The sequence below is a fragment of the Theobroma cacao genome, chromosome 2 (assembly GCF_000208745.1).
Source record: "Theobroma cacao cultivar B97-61/B2 chromosome 2, Criollo_cocoa_genome_V2, whole genome shotgun sequence".
Classification (NCBI taxonomy): Eukaryota; Viridiplantae; Streptophyta; class Magnoliopsida; order Malvales; family Malvaceae; genus Theobroma; species Theobroma cacao.
Window position 1 is genome coordinate 3384997 of NC_030851.1, and position 23170 is coordinate 3408166.

A 23170-nucleotide genomic window follows, 5' to 3' on the forward strand; every position below is an offset into this window, starting at 1 on the left:
CACAATACTAACCTTTCCTAAACCTGCCAGCTCTACTCTGATTTCGCCCCCACTAATTCTGGTGTTCCATTTTTTCTGTTTTAGTGTCCCAGATTTGTTGGGGTAAGCCTATATTGGCTCTGATTTCTTCGTTTTATTTTCTAGTATGATTGATGTTTGATGGCTCATCAAGATCTTTTCTATGTTCTGCCAACCCTTCCTCCTGGGAACTCTTTTTATTTTCAAGCAAGTCAAATGACTTTGCTCCCTGTAAGTCTCCATTTGGAGATTTTTATGGCAATAAAATCTCAGCCTTTCAAAAAAAAAAGATATATCATTAGCTCAACCGAATGAACTGCACAGCAAACAACTTAAGGTAGTGGTAATTTACTTAATTAAACCAAAAATTTATTGTCCATTTTTATTTTGTTTCCCCTGATATACATGACATATCTGTGATATATAGGCAACTAGGATGATGGCTGCAAAACGGTTGAGGATGATGCGAGGGGCTCATGAACAACAGAATTTGAAGAAACTGAGATGGGATTGCCCTCTAACTGCAGCATGATGCTCCCCAGGATCTCTGCCAATAGTTTCTTGAACTCATCTTCTTTTACCATCTTCCCGTCATCCGCGTTTATCATGCTGAAAACATCAGCGACTACCTTGTTGATCTGGAAGAATTTCAAGAATTTCAGTTAGTGGAATGAAATGGATTTTTTTTTTTAACAGAGAAAAGGGTAGGGGCAATGATCCATTTTGATAATTATCTTTGAACATAATCATAGGAGTCCCTAGAAACCTTCGGGAATCCATGCCAAGAATTGCGTTTGGCAAGCTTGTCTAATAACTCCTTTGAGTGACTTGAAGATGCATGCATTGCAATACCTGTTCAACTGCACCAATTGGAGGTAAACCAGCTGATGGTGCCACTATATCTAGCACCACGCGTAAATACTCCTTCGATACTTTCCCATTTCGATCTTTTGGCACATTTTCTAAAGCTGTATTCAGTGACTGCATTGCAAATTGCAAGAATTTATTAGTAATGGTCGCAGGCGCAACTGCACGAGGGAAATGCCTTCCTTCAATAATCCAACATTGGCAGAGACTAAAGACACTCAGACAACAAGAGCATATACCTTGTCTAGTTCAAACTTGTTGGACAGTAGTCTTTTAATGCTACTTCCATCAAAGATGTTTTCACTATGGGCAACAATTACTGGCTGCTCCTTGAGATTTTGAGCCACGCGCTCTGCAACTTTCTTAAATTCTTCCAAGAATGTTTCTTGAGAGACAGGTTTCTCTTGTTCATTGCTGTCCCATGATTGCAAAGCTGGTTCCACTATGTTACTCATAACCTACACAAGCAACAGACGCCGGAGAGAAGTGGGAACGAACGATGACAACACAGGCTTAAGTTTTCATTACATATTCCTAATATTATTGACTGAACTAGAAATGTGGAAAGTCAGTTACCCAAGAATCTGAAGAAGGGGGCATTCCTTGATCAACCGTAAGTTTCTCCAAAGCCTTGACAAGGCAATCACGCAGCGATGTATCATCTGACCCTAACTGTGAAAATACAGACACCATCTCTGCTTCGTAACTTGGACCATTAATGAACTCTAAGAGGTCTTCTCCATCAATACGGAGGATCACAATAGGGTCGCGCTTCAAACCCGCCGCCATACCTAGTAGAATATCTGAAAGAACCTCTTTAAACTCAGTCTTGTTCACTTTTTCTTGATTTCCATGGGTGAATTCATTCAAAACCTGGAAAACATGTCAAAATGTCAGCTTCTATTCCCCATCACAAGTCCTATGATAATTCAGGTCCTAATTTCCACTCTCAAACAAGAAAAGGGGTGTGCACTTTTGCTAACTTAAAAACAAGTATATATCCAGCAACTTTGAGGTTCTCGTCCTTTTTATCCTCAAGTTGAGTGGAGAGAACAATGATGAGATATTATGCAGACACTGGACGTGGTCCAGTGTCTTGCCCGCTTTACCTTTTCCCAAGCATGGGAATAGTGCTCCATTGTCTTTTCCCTAAGTTTATCATTCCCCTGACAAGGAGGAGGGGACCCGAGTAACCAGAATTATATTTTGTGCTTAATAGTATATCATAATTGATCTCATCAACAAATTATATTGCATTTAATGTTAAATTTCAGCAAATGGTTAACAAGTTAGGTACAGAAGTGAGGGGAGCCATTGAAGAAATCACTTGAGTTGTCCCCACTAATCATGACGTTCAAAGGCTTCATTTAATTGAAAAAATAAGAAAATTATAAGAGCAACTTGACTTTTGTCACATTAAATAATCATTCATGATTGATGTGTAGACATGGAGTAGTTTCGACGACATTCATCACTAGATTCCTTCCTGTATGGAGATAAAAAGAAGGGGAAAAAGGTCAAAAAAGAAAGTCCAACTGCGAAAAGCAGAAAGTCTCCCCATAACACCGACCAAATTGAACAATAGGTCGAGGGTTCTCGAGCTAGCTAGAAATGGAAACTTTGACAATTTGCTGTTTCCTACATAGCCCCAAGTAGGCAATTAGTACAATCGCTTTCTAATGAAACTTGGATAACCACAGGTAAAATCAATAAACGTATAAAACATGTTAACATCCTTGGGCTTGAGGCTGTGTGTTCTCCTTTTGTTTGTTAAGTAATTTACACTGACAAAGCGACGACTACAAGATAGGATTATTTGCAAATTGAACGACTGGAAAACGAAATATTCCAACTCTAATTTATTGTCGGTGATGATGGCATGGTAGAATTAGAATGCTTCTAAGACGAAATGGACAGCTGATGGAGTCAAAATCAAATATGCAACCCCTTATCTTAGTCACTCTGTCCACCAGCTTACATCAGTGCCTAGTGGTAGTTTAATTTCCCTCCTTGGAATAGTTTGTTTTTCTTTATCCTTCTGCTTCTACCTCTAGGACTCATATTTCATTTCATGAGGATCACAACGACTTGGACATATTACTTCTATCCTATTTTCTTTAGCAGCTTTCTCTTGTTACAGGTATTTAATTACTAGGAAACGAATGCTAACATGCATCAACTTCCCAAGCTCTGGAAGGCTCAAGAAAAACTAAACTATTCCAGAAAAAAAAAAAACTGAAAAGAAAAAGGAGATAGAATGAAGTGGGAGTTGGGGACAAACCTCAGAGTAGAAATGGTCAGAATCAGGGGAAGAACCCTGAGCAGGCAAGCCAAGAGCAGCACCTATATCAGCAACAGCAGGCTGAAGCTCCTTCACAGAGAGCTGACCATCGCTGTCCTTATCAAGCTCCTTGAACTTATGATCCACGAAACTGCTAAACACCTCCTCGTTCTCAACCAACTCCATTATATCCGAACCGTCTAGCACCTGCTCACTTTTCTTCTTTGGGGGGGTTCCTGTTGTTGCTGTACTTGTCTCCATTAATTCTTTGGCTCCCTTCTTTTTCTTTCTTTTTGGATCAAAACCCGGTGCTTTTCTTGTGAGTCTTGTGATGAAGGAGCTAACAGCTAGCCCTTTGTTTTTGTTGTGAGTCCCGTGAGACACACACGAGCTAAAGTGAGAGAGGTTTTACTTTGGCCCCTTTGAGTGAGCCTTTCCTTTTTGCTTTGTTTTTTATATTGATCTTTGGCTTCAGGCAGTTTTATATGACAGAGAGACTGTGGCGAGAGCTTAGTCTTGTTTCGTGTTTGGTAACGTCTTTTTCTTCTTTAGGAAAAGCGAGAATTGTGGGGCATGTTTGGTTTCATTTTCATGAAAAAGGCTTTTTTTAAAATAAAAAGAGGAAGGTAAAAAATAGTCATAATAATAAACAACAGTAGTAATAACTTTCCCCAAACATAAATGTGACTTTTTAAATTCTTTAAACGAAAAATAAACTTATTTACAAGTGTCAAGTTTAATTGGAAAAAGGAAGGAACAATAGTGAAACCAAACAGGTCCTAAGCTACAGAGATTTGGTGACCGACCACTAATCGATTTGTGGCTGGGACACGTGGGGCGGTTAGGGAGTCTCCAAAAAAGAGGTTGGATAGCACCGGGAGCACAGCACACAAAAAAGTCCATCCTTCTTTTGCTTTTTGTCGTCCCTCCCTCACTACGCGGGTGACGCGTGGATTTGTCAGCCTAATCTGATTTGAGTTCGAACTCAGTCATTATCAAGGCACGTGGCAAACATCTGGTGGAAGACATTTCGCATCCACGTTATCTCCTGTGATAGATGCGGCGTTCCATTTTTGCAATTGGACATACGCCATAGGCGCAGAACAATTGTCCATTGATGTGTGGTGCAAATCTCTAATTTGGTAGAACGAAACGTTTTGTCTTTATTCATCAAAACTAATGCTAAATCTACGGAGGATAACCACCGGCTGATATCCCATCCGTCCTTACAGCATTTGACTATTGATGATTCTTGTTCAGAGTTTTGACCTCGTGCCTAAATTGCTGGCACAGAATCCCATCACCTATTTCATCAAAAGCATCATTCTCCCTTGTGTGTTGGCGAGCTTCCATTGGTTCTTACTTTGTTACTTCTCAATTTGGCCCTTGACAACCACAATATTACTGTATTTTATATCTGTCAGGCTTGCTAGCTGAAGAATGTAGAAACTAGAAACTAGAAACTAGAAAGTGTGAACTATACATAGCCCAAGTGGCATCCAAACTTTGTACGTTTAAGAATTATTTATCTGACAGACGGGTCAGCCTAATAAATTTTGTAGCATTCATTTTTATGTCACATCACAATGAGAATCAGAAACCAAAATGGGTCCCAAATTTGATTTGTTTGGTCTATTTTCCTCTTTCTGTTCCCTTCAATATTTAGCTTCTGGTCGGTTGTTCATATAAGGATTAAATAGTGTTGACCAATTATTTCAATTGCAATAATTTGAAAAGTATGAGCGTTATCATATATTACCTTACATATAAAACGAACGTGGTTGTTAAAATTAAAATAAAGATGTAAGTCCATTCATATTAATAATTTAAATTTAAATATTTAAAAATTATATTATTTAAATTTAAAAAATTATTAGATCAATAGTAACTTGAGTTTAAACTTTTAAAAGTCATGTGATTTAAATTTAAAAAATTATTGAATCAATGGTGCTTGGACTCAATATTCTATGACGGATTTTGATTGTGATGTATAACTTTGATGAGAGTGTTAAGGATTTGAGAAAGTAGTATTTTGATATTTTATTTTACATCAAATACGAATATAATTATTAAGGCTATATAATGGTTTAAGTTAATCACTATGACTAACTTAAATTTCAATTTTTAAAAATTACATGATTTTAATTCAAAATGTTATCGAATAAGCAATACTTTGACTCAATCATTACACATGCAATGTTATATTTGGTTACAAGTTTGTTAATGTTTAGATATGATTTTTTTTTTTTGGTTTATGAAAGTAAAATACATATGGCATTTGGTCATAAAAGTCACTTTGTAGTGTGTCTTTTCCTTTTTAAATTGTCAGATGAGCTAAACCTAAGGACTAGGTTGAGAAATTATATTTTACATTTCATTTTCAATTCTTGTCACGCTTTTGATTATAAATTTGTATATGAAAGAATTATTTGTTGAAAAGGCTTAAGTGTGATTCACACTAGACGAAGACTGCTCTTCATTTTAATAAAAATAAAAAAATAGGGTACAATAAATTTATTTAAATTAATACCAGGCCAAAACATAAAAACCTTACTCTACATACACATTTACATAAATACCCTCGCAAGTTGAACCGAAAGTAATCACGTGAAAATTGTCTCGTAAAAGGTGAAAATGATAGGATGATAATTCCCCTTGATAAATATGTGAATAGCTACTGCTTACTTTTTTCACACACAAAGTGAAAATCAATTTCAATGTACTTAGTTGGAGCGTAGAACATGGGATAAGCATCACGTGTAACCCTCACATATTTATAATATAAAATAATATAATAAAGATAAATAGATATGAAGATCTTACAGAACTTGACGTAATCAATAAGATTCAGTCAAGCAAAAGCAAGAGATCATCGATGCTCCGATTTTACAGTAGATCAGAAAACGTGGACTATATCTTTAGCACTCCATAAAACAACTAAACCCGAAGGAATAGCATAGCCAGTAGTGGCTACGGTTATCTGGACAACCAGCCAGTAGTGGCTACGTTTTTTAGATTGAAAAAGATTAAAAGAATCCCTATGAGCTTCAATACCTAAGCAATAGCGAAAATCGCCATGGTCTTTCACGGCAAACATGGAAGAAAGTTTAGAAATAAATCCATGAAAAAGGTTAAAGTCACTGTTAGAAGGGATAATGCCATCGACATAAAGTAAAAGAAAGAAGAAGACAAGTGAGAAGAAGACATAGTGGGGTCGTAAGATGATGAAGCCATGAGTTGTCAAAGAAAGAAGAAATTGTGTGGAAGCAAGAGGACGGTACAGGATCTCTTCCTAATGCTCTGGTACCGTGTGGTCAGAATAGATGAATAATGCTTTTCATTTTAATAAAAAATTTGTGTACAATTAGTTCATATATACATATGAAGAAACGACATAAATACCCTATGCTATACCAGTTCTTAGTACAATTTATCATTAAAAATTCAGAAGGCTTGAGATAACTGTTTTAATGGGCTGCAGTCTTAAATATCCTCCAAATGCCATGTGGCTTGGATACAGCTTCCTTGTAGGGTGTTTGTTCTTGAGATGAATTGGAGTTTCCATTTCCTATGGATGATGTTGGTTGAATTGTCCCTGTTTCTACTCGACTCACTGATGATTGGCTAGTTGTTTTAACACAAGATTGGGACGAGATCATCCTTTTATTACTCTGGGATGCATGGAGACAACCTGGCTCATTGTTTGTCTCGGGCTGCTCCTCGGACAAGCTGGATGAATCTGGAAGGGGTATTTTCAACTGCTCTGGCTTGGTAGCAGATGCCTGACTTAAAGCAAGTTTGTCGGTTTTTCTGAGATTCTGCTGTTGCTGCAGCAATTGAACCGTCAAACAGGCTAAATTGAAAAATCTTCTAAAATCTTTTATCAGCATCACGAAACAAGTCAATTGACAACTTTGCAGGACATTCTCAATGATAGGGGTTGCAATTATTTAGAATATCAAATCAAATATCCATCTACTAATGTATGGTAGTCCGGAAATTAAGATTATAAACTAAACTAGTAGCACTTCTGAAAATCTATGTATACCTGATCAAGAGGAAGGTCCGATCCTTTTTGAGAAGCCAAATGCTGCAAGATGTCTAAAGACCTTGTCCTACCATAATTCATTGCCCTATGCCAATAAAGAATTCCAACCTCCCTTGCCTTAAGCTTTAACTTAAACAATTTTCCATCGACTTCTGTCACATGTTTTACGGCGTAAGGTCGAAGAAAAGAATTATAAACATAAGCTGTTCCCTGAAACAGTGGTCGCAAAAACAAGAAATGAAATGATTTAAACGACTTCAGAAGGTTAATTTATATAGACAACCGAACCAAAGCTTTTCAACTTTCAAATGTTGAATGTGTACTTTCCAGTTGGGATGCCAAAGATAAATAACCAACGCCAATTTTACTTCATTGTACAATGGCAACCTTCATCGAGACAAGATAACAAAGACTGTCAGGAGTTTACAGGCCCATAAAGAAAAATCATCTAACTATTATGAACGTAAGAGATAATACCATGAGATGAAGACATCTCCAATTCTTCCACAAACTGTTAGGATAGCAACTAAAATCCTACAGAATACAATAATAATTTAGTAAAATGTCAGCCCTTTAATTTGGTGGGGAGGATGATTAAAAGTGCAGAAGGGAGAAATGTTTATACCAGTATTGACACCAAAATCGAAGTTGCTCAATTTCTGGCTCATCTTTTTCCACTGCCTTAAAGCACTCGTAAGCCGGATAAGCATAACCAAAAGCCAATCTATGAAAACACTTCAATCAGTATCAGGTTTCCTGGTAAATTAGCAAAATGGGAAACATATGGTGGTAGTAAAAGAGACAATTCCATTAGTTGGTAGTCGCTAGTCGATGGTTACATACAGAAGGGTTCTCGAAAGAAAGGATCCCATCTTCTTGGATTTCTTTTTAGATATACGAGAATAACAAAATTGATTGAACTTTGCTGTTGAGTTTATCAAAAATTTCAACCTGAAATTTGAAGGAGGAATCATTAAAAAGCAAGAGAATGAATGAATAAAGATTCCCAATACAAAGATATATAGTAGAAGGACTCAAATAAAGGGATTGCTATTGATTAGATTAAATTTGTTCCTTTTGGACTCTTCTTTTGATCTTTTCTTTTATCGGAAAAAGACAATTAAAAAAAAAAAAAACAAGGAACAATGATGAAACTATACCTGGAAATGCCACAAAATTCTAATAGAGAGAGAGACAGAGAGAGAGAGAGAGGGAGGCTCCTTTGGGTCAAACCACTTCTTGCTAAGGGACGTGCAAAAAACCGTTTAATGCATGGAACGACACTTAAGGGTACTGCCATTTAAACCTCTCTTGGCGGTAGTTTTTTTTTTTTTTTGTGCGTTTGTTTTATTTGTTCTTTTTTTTTTGAGGTTTTTTTATAATATTTTAAATTTTTTTGAATTATTTAAAAAAATTTAAATAACTTTTTATTCTTATATTACATTCAATTAAATTTTTATATTTTTATTTTAAATCAAATAAATCCTTACGGTTAATATTTGATTAATTATCATTAATCAAAATTTCACTTATCATTTTAATCTCACCTAGTGTTAATGTGGTATTGATGTAGAGTGTGAAAATACTACATTGTAATATTATCATGTCATACTATTATCTATTATTATATATCAACATAATAATAAATGACATTATCAATAACGATAATTAATCAATTATTAATAATAGTTTATTTGACTCAAAATAGAAGTTTAAAAATTTAATTGAACGAAATAAAACATTAAAAATTTCATAAATAATTTAGAAGTTTCTTAAGTATTACATATATTTTTTCATTTTTGGAGTGAGGTTTGGGTGTGGACAACTATACTGTTCAAGGATGACGTGGATTAATCTTAAATCTCCTCCCCACAGCTAAACATTTGTTTATTTAGAAAAGATAATAATTAAATGATTAAATATGTATAAAGCAAAATTAAATAAACTTTTAACAGTCCATTGTATTTCTTAAAGTACTGAAGAAAAAAATTTAAAGAAAAACAGGAGTGGACGAAAAGAAACTTTCCTTGTTTTTTTTTCCCCTCAGGACGGGATAGGCATAAACTTTAATCCTTTTGTTAAGTTATTTTGGCATTCAGGTTTCTTTAGTAAACAAACTTCAAATTTTTTTTTTTATATTCTCATTCGTTACTTAAACCGCAAGGGGTGGTGAAAGGGAATAAACGGATTCCTTGATGAATATTATTAATTTGCTGTTCTCTTGACTCATTTCACATACAAAGGTCATCCATTAATTGTAGGCCACGTCACTTCAATCTTCCATGCAACTTAATCAAAGCAATGGCGTCAATATTCTCTTACCGCAAGGTCCTCGCGTCAAATGGTAGCGTAAATGACAATTTCCCACCTTATTTAAAATCATGCTTTTTGGAGTATTTGAGTATCTTTTCATAAGATTACCAGATTTTCTGTTGTTAAATTGATCATATTACGAGTAGCAGAAGATATTGTGTCACTAATAGAAAGTGAAGGAGATGAACAAATATTAGCAGATGTGACAGAACGTTATTTAAATGAGGTTGTAGAAAGATACATGGTGTTAGTGGAAGAAGGAGATGCAAGTTTAAAGATCAAAACATGCGGGATGCATGACGATCTTATCAGAGATTTCTGCTTATTGAAAGCAAAAAATAAAAATTTCATCTATATCATTGATCGTCTTAAAATGGAGCAAGCTGATGTTAGCATCTGGTCCTGTGCAATTGGTAAAGTTCGCAGGCTTACCATGCATGATTCTGTTATGACAAATTGTATTAAAAACTCACATCTCAGGTCTTTATTTTTCTTTGATAACATCTATTCAATAGAGTTTATGCGAAGGTCACAGAACCTCAAATATCTTATGGATTGGGTAGAAGAAATAGAAGACGACGAAAATGCGACTATTATTAAGGACTTTTTGCAGTATTTCTAGCGGTTCTTTTATTAGGTGCGGCTGCTTATAAACTTGGAGGTTTAACGAGACACATTTGCAACAATTTCAAATTGCTTAGAATCGTAGATTTTGAAGTAGCGGAGCTTGCACTGGACTGCAAATTACTAGGTGATATAGGTAATCTCATCCATTTGAGATAATTGAGTTTAGGGAATGACGCACAGGTGGCAAGGTTGCCATCATCTATAAGCATACTAAGGTGCTTGCAAACCTTGGATTTAAGATCTAGCTGGTCAGTTCAAATACCTGATGTTTTTTATGGAAAATGGAGTGGTTGAGGCATTTGTATGTACAGACAAGTTGAGAACAAAATCCAAGTTGAATTTGGATTCTTAGAAAAATCTACAAACGTTTGTGAATCTCAACACAAAAAATTATTACTTTGGAGATATTTACTGTATGAAATATCTTAAAAAGTTACTCATTTCATTGTTGAAAACTTTAAATAGGACTTGAATTTGAACCTGCTGGTCATCACAAGTAAACATCTTCGATCTTTGTCCATTTGGGGTCTATTTAAAAGTATAGATCCAATGCATTTGACATACCTGCTCTGTAGTTGCCTTAATATCCGTGAGTTGCATTTATCTGTCGAGATAAGGAAGTTTCCGGAACCTCAGCACATCTCTTCAAATATTGCTTACATTTGCTTGGCTAAGGTTAAACTTGATGAAGATCCATTGCCAACACTAGAGAACCTACCTAATCTGAGGATTCTCAAATTAAAAGCTGATACGTTCGTCGGAAAAGTGATGATTTGTTCCGCACAAGGTTTTCTCTGCTCAATATTATTTCTCAAAGAAATTTAGAGGAATTGAGGGTGAGTGAAGGAGCCATGCCCAATCTACACCATCTGAGGATTGCAAATTGTAAAATGTTGAAGATGCTGCCAAATGAGTTGAGGTTCACCACAACCCTCAAAGAATTGAAGATTGAAGATATGCCAAAAGAATTCAAAGATAAACTGGTTGAAGGGGGAGAGGATTACTGCAAAGTCCAACATGTGCCTTTGTACCATATTTCAAAATTCTGATTATTTTTCTAGGTACTACTTCGGTTAATCGTTTATCACCAAATTATAAGTCTACTTTCTTTTGTTAATTAATGGATTAAAATTGATTTGTTAAATGTTTCCTTTTTTTTTGTTTCATTTTCTTCTTTTTGGACCCAAAATTCAATTTTTTTTTTCAAAGTATTCAAAGATAATCTGGTTGAAGGAGGAGAAGATTCCTACGGAGTCCAACATGTGCCTTCTATCCTATTTCAATATTGGGATGCTGATTATGATTAGCTAGTCTTGTAACATAAATTTTGGAATATCTACTTTCGAAGCAGGAAACTCTGCTACAACAAAACTGACCAAAAACCAGAACTTTATACAAAATTTCATAATGAGAAAAACACCTATGGCCAATAAGCCCAACCTCCAAGCATCACAGAGGCAATAATAGTTTGGCAGAAAACACAGCTACTTAGTATATATTACTTTCAAAGGAGATTCCATTCAGTATATGTTCTTTCTATTCATGATAGTGAACGATGATTTAGTAGAGCTTCTGCTCAAAGAACCATGTCCGATGTGGTGGAGTCATCAATGGTTTAACTTCTTCATGCTATATATGTGCACTGATGTAAAATACAGGGGGGCAACAGAGAGATCAGTGTCATTTATGAACTCTGATGCCAAACAAGTCTTGATTCCTTAGGTCTTTTACAATGTATTTGTCGTCCTAGTGTTGTAGGTATTGTGTGTTGTATATTAAGTATACATATACATGTGTTACTTACAAAAAATTTAAAGAAAATGCATAAAATCTTAATATTAATCGATTAAGTTGTTTTGTTGACAAAATATCTAGTGTTGGAAACTTTCAACAAGATCTCTGACTAACCTTCGCTTTTAATAGGTTAAAGCATAGTTTTAGGATTGGGTTCTGTTTCTAGAGCAAATTAGTTGATCAGTTAATCGATTAAGTCAGACACTAATTCATTGATTATCATGAATGTTTAGTCGAATTAAATGTAAACAGATTTGAAAAATCTGAACGATTAAAGTGATTTTTCATTTTTAAAAGTATATTAATCATTGAAAAGATAGGTGTTCATACATAAATGAGTGTCTAAAGAACTATTTCAGGCCTATAAATACTTCTTACTAGTATTAACATCTATCAAATCACTCAAAAATTATCTAATTCTTCATCATGCATATGCTTTTCTAAATAAGATTCAAGCGTGTTTAAAAGAACATTACAAAGACAGTTTTTGATTCTCTATTCTTTTAGGCGTTGTAATCTAGGGATAATGTTTTCAAAAGTTCATTTGCATCTTAGCGGGGAAACTATTATGCCTTGTCTAATTTCTTCTCTATATCATATTGATTGCACATAGACACATACAAAACTAAGGACGTTGGACTTCGTTGCAAATATTTCTGTTCCTGAATTGTTAAAGCTGGTGTTCTAGGAGTTGATAATTTCAACACTTTCTTTGTCTTTACTGATAGGGGTTCCTCATCTCTTCATGTTGATAGGTCCATTTAGACATGCTGGTCTGTGTCGGAACAGAGTTCTCTTCTTCTTAAGACCGTGGGCTGTTATAACAGTAACTTGAATACTGTAATGTCACCCTTTCTTTTGTAGGCACATCAGACCACTTCTGATGCTTAGCTAATCCTCGCATGCAAGGATATTGTGCCACTAGAAGAAAGTGAAGAAGATGGAGAAGAAATGATAGAAGATGTGGCAGAAGGCTACTTAAATGAGCTTGTAGAAAGATACATGGTGCTAGTGGGAGAACGAGATGCAAGCTCAAAGATCAAAACATGCCGGATGCATGATCTTATCAGAGATTTCTGCTTGTTGAAAGCAAAACAAGAAAATTTCATCTACGTTCTTGATCCTCTTCAAATGGAGCAAGTTGATGTTAGCAGCTTGTCCCCTCCAATTGGTAAATTTCGCAGGCTTGGCATTAATTATTTGAATCTGATAAAAAGGATTAAAAACCCACATCTCAGATCTGCATTGTTCTTTGATGAAAACTTTTCCACAGAGTTTGAGTGAAGGTCTCGGCTCCTCGAATGGCTGGAGAAAATAGACAATAGCAAAAGTAGTGCTATTGTTAAGCGTACTTTGTCCGCATTTTTAATGCCTTTTTGGGCCTGTAAGTTAAGGCATGAAACTCGAGGGTTAACGAGATACATTTGCAAAAATTTCAAATTGCTCAGAATCCCAGATTTTGAAGATGCGGATATTCAATTTGTCTGTATATTACTAAGTGATATAGGTAGTCTCATCCATTTGAGATTTTTGAGTTTTGGGCGCTGTGCTTTCGTGGCAATGTTGCCATCATTTATAAGCAAATTAAGGTGCTTGCAAACCTTGGATCTAAGAGACTCTGGTGGGGTTTATATACCTAATGTTTTATGAAAATTGAAGCGATTGAGACATTTGTATCTCCTTGAGCAGATTTGTGCGAGAATTAAATTAAAATTAGATATTTTGATAAATCTGCAAAAGCTTGTGAATTTCAACACAAAAAATTGTTATCTTGAAAATATTTGCGGTATGAAATATCTTAGAGAGTTGAAAATAATTACTCCCTTCATTATTGAAAACTTTGAGAATTTGAATATGAATCCGCTGGTCATCACAAGTAAACAACTTAGATCTTTGTCCATTCAGGGTTCTAGAATAGATCCAAAGCATTTGGCATACCTGCTCTCTAGCTGCCTCAATACATGTGAGTTGGATTTATCTGTCCAGAAAAGGAAGTTACCCGAACCTCAGCACATCCCTTCAAATATTGCTTACATTTGCTTGTCTTGGGCTAGACTTGATGAAGATCCATTGCCAACACTACAGAACCTACCTAATCGAAGGATTCTCAAATTAGAACACGCGTTCGACGGAGAGGTGATGATTTGTTCCGCACAAGGTTTTCCTCTGCTCAACTCTTTGAGTATTATTTTGCAAGCAAATTTAGAGGAGTTGAGGGTGAGTGAAGGCCATGCCCAATCTACACCATCTGAGGATTGCAGCGTGTAGAAAGTTGAAGATGCTGCCAAATGAGATGAGGTTCATCACAACCCTCAAAGAATTGAAGATTGAACATATGCCAAAAGCATTCAAAGTTAAACTGGTTGAAGGAGGAGAAGATTCAGACAAAGTCCAACATGTGCCTTCTATCATATTTCAAAATTGTGATGATTGAATTATGATCATCAGGTAATCTTTTACTATCCATTTCTAAACTTACTTTTTTTTTAAATTAATGAATTGAATTATGATCATTAAATTTGTTTTGACTATTTGCTCGAGAAAAATTTATGTTGAAAATTGATATTGTGATTGATTTACATTTTTCTTTAGAAAATAAAAGACAATTCTTTGCCACGTCAGCAACACTATCCGTTGTTGTATTAACTGAAACAGAACATCGATCATTTCGCCACTTGATAACATCCTCCTCTCCTTTCTCATTCCCTCTCTATCCTCTCTTTTCTTTTCCTGGTTTCTAGGTGTTTCCGTCAATGGATTCCAACACAGTCTTCTTCTCTTCAAAATTCCAAACCCCAACTCTCCCACCTTCTTCTCCATTGCTCTCTTCCACTAACCTCCCCCTAATCAGCCGACAATTCCTTGGTTTCAGTCACACTCTCAAGCCTCCCGGCGGTGCTTCTTCCCTCAGAAAGAAACACAAAAACTTGGGGTTTCTGCGCCTCCACTCTCCTCGCTTTATCCTCAGACCTTCTATCGACTCCAATTTGGTCCCCGTTGTCGTTGGTGTTACCGCGCATTATCGGCTTTATAAGTCTACAAGCACTTATTAGAGCTAATATCTTTACTCTACTTTTTTCCAGGTGAAGTCGTGAAAAAGAAGCCACAAGCTTGTTTCTGTTGAAAGATATCCCCAATACGCAGAAGCTCTTTTTAGTTGTGTGGAGACTCGAGTGGATTGGTGAATGAAGCCTAAGACTCTACTTGTATTGATATGTTTATGTTGTAGAAGTATTGACTCCTTGTTTATGACTAGTATTGATTTGTTATGCTGTGGAGTATCAACTCTTGGTTTATGAGCTCCTTGCGGTTTGGCAAATAAGAGGTAAAAATCCATCCATCCGTCCCATGGGTCTATGTATAACAGCCGGCTGCTTGTTCTTTCTAGCAATACATCCATCCAAATAGATTGCTATTGCGGGGCTAAAAATCCATGGCTCGTTAAACTAAGGAGTGGTAAGGATTGGGCCGAATATGTCGGTTACAGAATTTTTATATTATGGGGACCCAACCCAATCGAAATCAAAAAGTGAAATGGGCACCGGCAATGCCTTCCTAGTTCAGCCCATTTGTCTGCTAGCCGTCTCGAAAGCTTTCAAAATTCTCCACTTATACCGTGAATTTTCTACTAACCCAATTCATCAGAAAATCCCATTTATTCCATAGTTTTTAATTCCTTCCCTGACTGTCAATTTGACGTAAGCTTCAATATTAGAGTTTTTAAGTTCAGTTTTGTGTTTCCATTTCTCTTTTATTTTCTTTTCTTTCCCAATTGGAATTATTTCAAATTATTATCATTTTTTTTCAGAATTTAAATTATTATTATCATTTATGATTCAAAGTGTTTGGTTCGATCATCCTTGTTCTGATGTCTGTGTGTTTATTCATTTGTCTTGCATAATTTTTTTTTCTATTAAGGTAGTGATCTATGTTGATCTTTCTTTCTTATTATTTAATCATTTATAATCGTAATTTGTTGAGATTATTCTAATATTAAATTTTACTAAGGCCTTTTCCTCTTCAAGTTTCTCAAGAAAAATTTTACATCAGAAATTGATTTTATAATTTCCATTCCTTTTCAAAAACAAAAAGACTATTTATCACGTCAACATTAACACAATCCGTTTATGTATTAATTGAAACAAAGCATGTCTTTTTAACTTTGACTATTTTCTTCTTTTTTGAGTGTTTTTTTTTTTTTCATTTTTGGAGTGAGGTTTAAGTGTGGACTATTATAAGATGACGTGAATTGATCTTTTAAGTCCCCTCTCTACAATTAACCATATCTCAATGAGACAAGATTGTAAAGGAGTAAATGCGCATAAACTGAAATTAAATATTTACCCAAACAAAAAAGAAAGCTAGATTAAGTCAAGTTTAACTATCCATTGTACATTTCTTAGAGTAATGAAACCAAAATTAAAGAAAAATAGGAGTGGATGAAAATGAACTTCTACTTTTTCCCTCATAAAGAGGTAGTTGGTTTCTTCAGTGAACAACCTTTACTTTTTTCTATATTCCCATTCTTTACGTAAACGACAGGGGGTGGGAAGAGAGAATGAACGGATTCCTTCGAATATTATTTTTCTTGTTCTATTGACTCATTTCACAGGATAAAGGTCATCAATTAATTATAGCCCACGTCCCTTCAATCTTGCATGCAACTTAATCGATCAAAGCAATGGAGCCAATGTATTTTTCTCTTACCGCCAGCTGATCATTGCTTCTAATGGTAGTTTAAGAATTTATTCCTCAAGGAATTTTGGACAAAGCTCACTTTTGTTAAGGAATCGCTGCTTAGACCGTTCCACAAGCAATAATATTATTCTAAAGTTGCAATTGAGAAATCTAATAATGGTAATCGCAGTTATAAATGGAAGAAAAAAAATCACAGAGATTTCACCAACCTTTCTTTGTTGAGAGAAAAAAAGAGCATAACATATGGCGGAATCTGTTGTGTCCAATGTTGCAGCAAGACTTGGAGACTTAGTAATTCAAGAAGCTAAATTCTTGCGGGGCGTGTATGGTCAAGTTAAGCTTTTGCAAATGGAGCTACTTTGGATGAAGAGCTTCTTAAAAGAGGCAGATTCGAGACAAGCTGAGAATGAGATGATTCGTATGTGGGTTGCTGATATTAGAGAGATTGCTTATGATGCTGAGGATGTCATTGAAACTTTTGCTCTCAAAATTGCATCCAGAAGGAGGGGAGGTATTTCAAATTTCATTAAAAGATCTGCCTGCATCTTCAAAGAAGGATGGATGCTCCACAAGGTCAAGTCAGACATTGAAGGAATCATAAGCAGAATCTCTTACTTGAGTCAACGGTTACAGGTCTATGGCATAAAACAACTAACAGATGGAGCAAGCTCAAGTGCTTCATCCAGGAGGCAACAGTTAAGGCAGTCTTATCCTCGTATGGTGGAAACCAATGTTGTTGGGTTGGATAATGACATAAAAAAATTGGTCTCGGTTCTTGTAGACAACGAAAGTTACAGAGTTGTTTCCATATGTGGCATGGGTGGTCTGGGAAAGACTACTCTGGCTAAGAAGGTTTACCATCATCCTCAAGTAAGAGATCATTTCAAGTACTTTGTTTGGGCGTACATTTCTCAGCAATGCGAGGAAAGAACCGTGTGGGAAGGAATTTTATCCAGCCTAAATCCTAAATATGAGAAGGGTGGGATATTGCCCAAATTGGGCGATCAAGATCTGGCTAAAAACTTGTATGAATTCCTGAAAGAAAACAAATGCCTAGTGGTACTCGATGACATTTGGAAAGCTGAAGATTGGGATGCTATTAAGCCTGCCTTCCCAATGGAGGAGGAGACAGGTAGCAAAATACTGCTCACCTCTCGTAACAAGGATGTAGCTTGGCACGCGGATCCAAGAGGTTTCCTGCACGAACTACAGCTCTTAACAGATGAAGACGGTTGGAAATTGTTCCAACATATATGTGATTCTGCAGGTAATATATATCTTAGCTCACTTTATAATTTTAAATTTTGGGTCAAATATGTGCATTTCATTCTCATTTCATATTAATTTTTTACAATGTAAAGAAAAAAGAAATGTATCATTTTAATTTGTATAGCATATGCACTCTCGAAATGCCCCAACATTCAATTTTTCTCAAGATGTTATTATTAGTTCTAGCCATACTTATGAGATTTCTATTGATCTATAGATGTATACCTTTATTTTTTGTTCTTTCTTGTAAAACTTCTCTTCAAGATTTCTTTAAGCAATTTCTGCAAAGTAAAAATACCCAATATTCTTCTATAAGAAAAACAAAAAGAAATATTTTATTGTTATTTTTTTGGCAACATATATTAATTAGGATGTTTGTTTATTTCTGGGCTATATATGATGACTTTTATTGCTAGTTTAAGTTTTTGCTATAGTATGTTAATTTGAGATTGTATATATCAATATAGTTTTCTTGTTCCCTGTTTTTTGCCAGACTATGTAATTGAGGAAAAAATGGAAGAGTTGGGGAAGGACATGGTTAAACAGTGTGCTGGGTTGCCATTAGCCATTGTTGTTCTAGGAGGAGTTTTGGTTACAAAGCATTCATTAAATGATTGGCAAATAGTGCAGGAAAATTTGAAGTCATACTTAAGGAAAGATAGAAGTAAAAAAAAACGGAAAGATGGAGGTTGGGGAATCCATGAAGCAATAGCTTTAAGTTATGGCAATTTGCCACCCTATTTAAAACCATGCTTCTTGTATTTGAGTGTTTTCCCGGAAGATTACGAGATTTCTGTTGGTAAATTGGTCAAATTATGGGTGGCAGAAGATATTGTGCCATTAGAAGAAAGTGAAGAAGATGGAGAAGAAATGATGGAAGATGTGGCAGAAGGTTACTTAAATGAGCTTGTAGAAAGATACATGGTGCTAGTGGGAAAACGAGATGCAAACTCAAAGATCAAAACATGCCGGATGCATGATCTTATCAGAGATTTCTGCTTGTTGAAAGCAAAACAAGAAAATTTCATTTGCGTTCTTGATTGTCTTCAAATGGAGCAAGCTGATGTCAGCAGCTTGTCCCCTCCAATTGGTAAATTTCGCAGGATTGGCATTAATGATTTGAATCTGATAAATGGGATTACAAACCCACATCTCCGATCTGCATTGTTCTTTGATCAAAACTTTTTGGGAGAGTTTAAGGAAAGGTCTTATGTCATCAAATGGCTGGTGAAAATAGAAGATAGCATAAATAGTACTATTGTTAAGGGTACTTTGTTGGCATTTTTAATCCCTTTTTTAGTATGTGAGTTAAGGCATAAAACTCGAGGGTTAACGAGACACATTTGCAACAATTTCAAATTGCTCAGAATCCTAGATTTTGCAGATGCAGATATTCCACTTGTCTGCATATTATTAAGTGATATAGGTAGTCTCATCCATTTGAGATTTTTGAGTCTTGGGAACTGTGCTTTTGTGGCAATGTTGCCTTCATTTATAAGCAAATTAAGGTGCTTGCAAAGCTTGGATCTAAGAGATTGTATTGGGGTTTATGTACCTAATGTTTTATGGAAATTGGAGCGGTTGAGACATTTATATCTCCCTGATCAGGTTTGTGCGAGAACCAAATTGAAATTGGATACTTTGAAAAATCTGCAAACGCTTGTGAATTTCAACACCAAAAATTGTTATCTTAAAAATATTTGTTACATGAAATATCTTAGAGAGTTGATGATAACTGTTCCTTTTATTGTTGAAAACTTTAGAGAAGACTTGAATTTGAATCCACCGATCATCACAAGCAAGCATCTTCGATCCTTATCCATTTCAAAAAATAAAAGTACAGATCCAAGGCATTTGACATACCTGCTCTCTAGCTGCCTTAATATCCGTGAGTTGCATTTATCTGTCGAGATAAGGAAGTTACCTCAGAACATCCCTTCAAATATTGCTCACATTTCCTTGGATTGGGCTAGACTCAGTGAAGATCCATTGCCAACACTAGAAAAGCTACCTAATCTAAGGATTCTTGAATTAGGACGAGATGCGTTCCTCGGAGAGGTGATGATTTGTTCCGCCCAAGGTTTTCCTATGCTCAACTCTTTGAGTATTTTTTTGCAAGCAAATTTAGAGGAGTTGAGGGTGAGTGAGGGAGCTATGCCGAATCTACACCATCTGATGATTGCAAATTGTAGAAACTTGAAGATGCTGCCAAACGAGTTGAGGTTCATCACAACCCTCAAAGAATTGAAGATCGAAAAGATGCCAAAAACATTCAAAGATAAACTGGTTGAAGGAGGAGAAGATTCATACAAAGTCCAACATGTGCCTTCTATCATATTTCAAAATTGTGATTATTGAATTATGATCATCAGGTAATCTTTTATTACCTATTTCTAAGCTTATTTTCTTTTGAAATTAAAGAATTGAAATAGGATTGAATTATGACCATCAAAATTTTTCTTTGGGTTATTTTCTCGAGAAAAATTTATGTTAGAAATTGATATTGTGATTGATTTCCATTTTCTTAAGAAAAGAAAAGACAATATTTGCCACGTCATCAACACTATCCGTTGTGGTATTAACTGAAACAGAACATCGGTCATTTCGTCACTTGATAACCTCCTCCTCTCCTTTCTCATTCCCACTCTATCCTCTCTTTTCTTTTCCTGGTTTCTATGTGCTTCCGTCAATGGATTCCAACACAATCTTCTTCTCTTCAAAATTCCAAACCCCAACTCTCCCACCTTCTTCTCCATTGCGCTCTTGCACTAACCTCCCTCTAATCAGCCGATAATTCCTTGGTTTCAATCACTCTCTCAGGCCCCCAGGCGGTGGTTCTTCTCTCAGAAAGAAACACAAAAACTTGGGGTTTCTGCGCCTCCACTCTCCTCTCTTTATCCTCAGAGCTTCTATCGACTCCAATTTGGTTCTCGTTGTCATCGGTGTCACCGCATTATCGGCTTTATAAGTCTGCAAGCACGCATTAGAGCTAATATCTTTACTCTACTTGTTTCTAGGTGAAGTTGTGAAAAGGAAGCAACAAGAATGTTTCTCTTGAAAGATATCCCCAATTTGCAGAAGCTCTTTTTAGCTGTGTGGAGACTGGAGTGGATTGGTGAGATGAAGCCTAAGACTCTACTTGTATTGATATGTTATGTTGTAGAAGTATTGAATCTTTGTTTATGACTTGTGTTGATTTGTTATATATGTTGTAGACGTATTGGATCTTTTTTTTCGACTTGTATTGGTATGTTATGTTGTAGAAGTATGGACTCTTTGTTTATGACTTGTATTGATTTGTTATGTTGTGGAGTGCGGACTCTTTGTTTTATGGTTTGGCAAATAAGAGAAAAAAATCCATCCATGCCTGTGGTCTACCTGTACCGTAACAGGGAACTGCTTGTTCTTTCTAGCAATACATAATCGAAAATAGCTTCCTATTTTGGGCCTAATGGCTTTGAGCCCAATGGAGCTTAAATCAAGACCCATAACTCGGTAGCCTCCGTTTGAAACGAACGTGTGGTTAACGATGGGCCCAATATGTCGGTTACCGATTTTTTTTATATAAGAGGACCCTACCTAACTCAATCGAAATCAAAAGGCGAAATGGGAAACGGCAATTCCTTCCTAGTTCAGCCCAGTTTTTTGCAACTTGTCTCGAAAGCTTTCAAAAGTCTTAATGAGCAAGCCCATTTCTTCTTTTTTTTTGCCATTTTTGGAGTGAGGTTTGGGTCTGGACAACTTTAACTATTATAAGATGACATGGATTGATCTTTTAAGTCCCCTCTCTACAATTAACCATATCTCAATGAGACAAGATTGTAAAGGAGTAAATATGCACAAACTAAAATTAAATATTTACCCAAACAAAAAGGAAACCTAGATTAAGTAAAGTTTAACTATCCATTGTACATTTCTTAGAGTAATGAAACCAAAATTAAAGAAAAACAGGAGTGGACGAAAATAAACTTTTACTTTTTCCCTCATGAAGGGATAGTAGGTTTCTTCAGTGAACAACCTTTATTTTTTTTCTACATTCCCATTCTTTACTTAAACCACAGGTGGGAAAAGAGAATGAACGGATTCCTTCAAATATTATTTTCTTGTTCTATTGGCTCATTTCACAGGACAAAGGTCATCAATTAAATCTTTGTCCATGTTAGCTGTTTTTCCCAAATCCTTTATGGAGAACTCCTTGGATGATCAAATCTTTGTTGATTGCAATGTAGCTATGTCTTTTCTTGTTAACAATATGTCATTAACATACAACACTAGAAAAATGACAACACTTTCTTGTTTTCTTGTATACATAAGGATTATCTTTTTTTTTTTTAATTTTTTTGAATTATCATATTTGTTTATGATTATATTCTCGAAATACATGTTTAAATATTTATTAGTATTAATATTAATAAAAATGATCTAATTCGTAAGTATATAAGATTTCTAATTGTATCAAATGACATTCATTAAAAATATTTTTAAATATAAAAATTAATAATATTTATCTAATGTATAAAAATTAATAAATATTTGCGAATATGTCTTACTATGAAATTTCTCTTCTTTGGAAGAAGATCTGGTTAGGTTATGCTCCTTGTAGAGTTTAGATATTTGATTGATAATAATATGTGAGAAAAAATAATAGTGAAAGTTGGGCTAGTTAAATGGAAATTAATTGGTGAGATCAAATGATGTGCGTGTTACGTAAAAAACACCTTGAAACTGTCAATCATCCTTTTTTTATTTGTGATGAGTCATGGTACATACGGGGTCTATGGCTTTCCGATTGGAATTATAGTTGGCTTATCTCCTTCGTAATTCTAAAAGCTTTTTTCTAGCTTGGGCTTCAGTGTGTCTTGATAAGGATAAAGTGAAGATATGGATATTAGCTTCCTATGCAATTTCATGGTCGATGTGGTTATTTAGAAATGTTATTGTTTTAATGAGAAGAGTTGGGATGCCAAGCAATTACATGATTTGATCAAATCAAGGATTGCTCTTTGGAGTAAACCCTAGTGGCCAGAGTTGTTAGAGACCTATGAAGATACATTCAGATGGTCGAGTCTTGTGTCCATTGCTCCAAACCAGCCAGAGAGACACTGACACGGGAGGCTCCAATGTTGAGTTGGGTTAAGTTTAATGTGGATGGCGCATTAGTTACGAATCCGGAAAAACATTTTTTAGTGAAAGTCATTCAATTCATTTAGAATTTTTATCTTCAAATTGGATAAATTTTATTAATATTTATGATA

The 23170-nt window shown here is 35.4% G+C and overlaps 3 protein-coding genes across 3 annotated transcripts; 1 reads left to right on the top strand and 2 right to left on the bottom strand.

Annotated features, from left to right (window-relative positions):
• Window positions 297–3632, bottom strand: LOC108660990. The gene is made up of 5 exons (XM_018116490.1): window positions 3167–3632; window positions 1462–1758; window positions 1125–1343; window positions 871–999; window positions 297–656 (listed from the first exon to the last, which is right to left on the bottom strand). The coding sequence occupies exons 1-5, from the start codon at window positions 3425–3427 to the stop codon at window positions 450–452; spliced, it is 1113 nt and encodes a 370-aa protein (XP_017971979.1). The 5' UTR covers window positions 3428–3632; the 3' UTR covers window positions 297–449.
• LOC18607625 (putative HVA22-like protein g) lies at window positions 6507–8463 on the bottom strand. The gene is made up of 7 exons (XM_018115125.1): window positions 8375–8463; window positions 8058–8165; window positions 7840–7938; window positions 7692–7748; window positions 7538–7601; window positions 7215–7424; window positions 6507–6993 (listed from the first exon to the last, which is right to left on the bottom strand). Exons 2-7 carry the CDS (start codon window positions 8084–8086, stop codon window positions 6634–6636), a joined length of 819 nt encoding a protein of 272 aa, XP_017970614.1. The 5' UTR covers window positions 8087–8165; window positions 8375–8463; the 3' UTR covers window positions 6507–6633.
• LOC18607627 (probable disease resistance RPP8-like protein 2) lies at window positions 17088–21292 on the top strand. The gene is made up of 3 exons (XM_007041891.2): window positions 17088–17913; window positions 18409–20287; window positions 20933–21292. Exons 1-2 carry the CDS (start codon window positions 17208–17210, stop codon window positions 20271–20273), a joined length of 2571 nt encoding a protein of 856 aa, XP_007041953.2. The 5' UTR covers window positions 17088–17207; the 3' UTR covers window positions 20274–20287; window positions 20933–21292.

Coding starts and splice junctions, on each gene's coding strand:
- LOC108660990 (XM_018116490.1), bottom strand. CDS start 3,427: ATGGAGACAAGTACAGCAACAACAGGAACCCCCCCAAAGAAGAAAAGT. Junction 1,344..1,461: donor CCCCTTCTTCAGATTCTTGG/GTAACTGACTTT, acceptor TTGCTTGTGTAG/GTTATGAGTAACATAGTGGA. Junction 1,000..1,124: donor ACAAGTTTGAACTAGACAAG/GTATATGCTCTT, acceptor TTTGCAATGCAG/TCACTGAATACAGCTTTAGA.
- LOC18607625 (XM_018115125.1), bottom strand. CDS start 8,086: ATGGGATCCTTTCTTTCGAGAACCCTTCT. Junction 7,939..8,057: donor TTTCTTTCGAGAACCCTTCT/GTATGTAACCAT, acceptor GTGTTTTCATAG/ATTGGCTTTTGGTTATGCTT. Junction 7,749..7,839: donor CGATTTTGGTGTCAATACTG/GTATAAACATTT, acceptor TGTATTCTGTAG/GATTTTAGTTGCTATCCTAA.
- LOC18607627 (XM_007041891.2), top strand. CDS start 17,208: ATGCTCCACAAGGTCAAGTCAGACATTGAAGGAATCATAAGCAGAATC. Junction 17,914..18,408: donor ACATATATGTGATTCTGCAG/GTAATATATATC, acceptor GTTTTTTGCCAG/ACTATGTAATTGAGGAAAAA.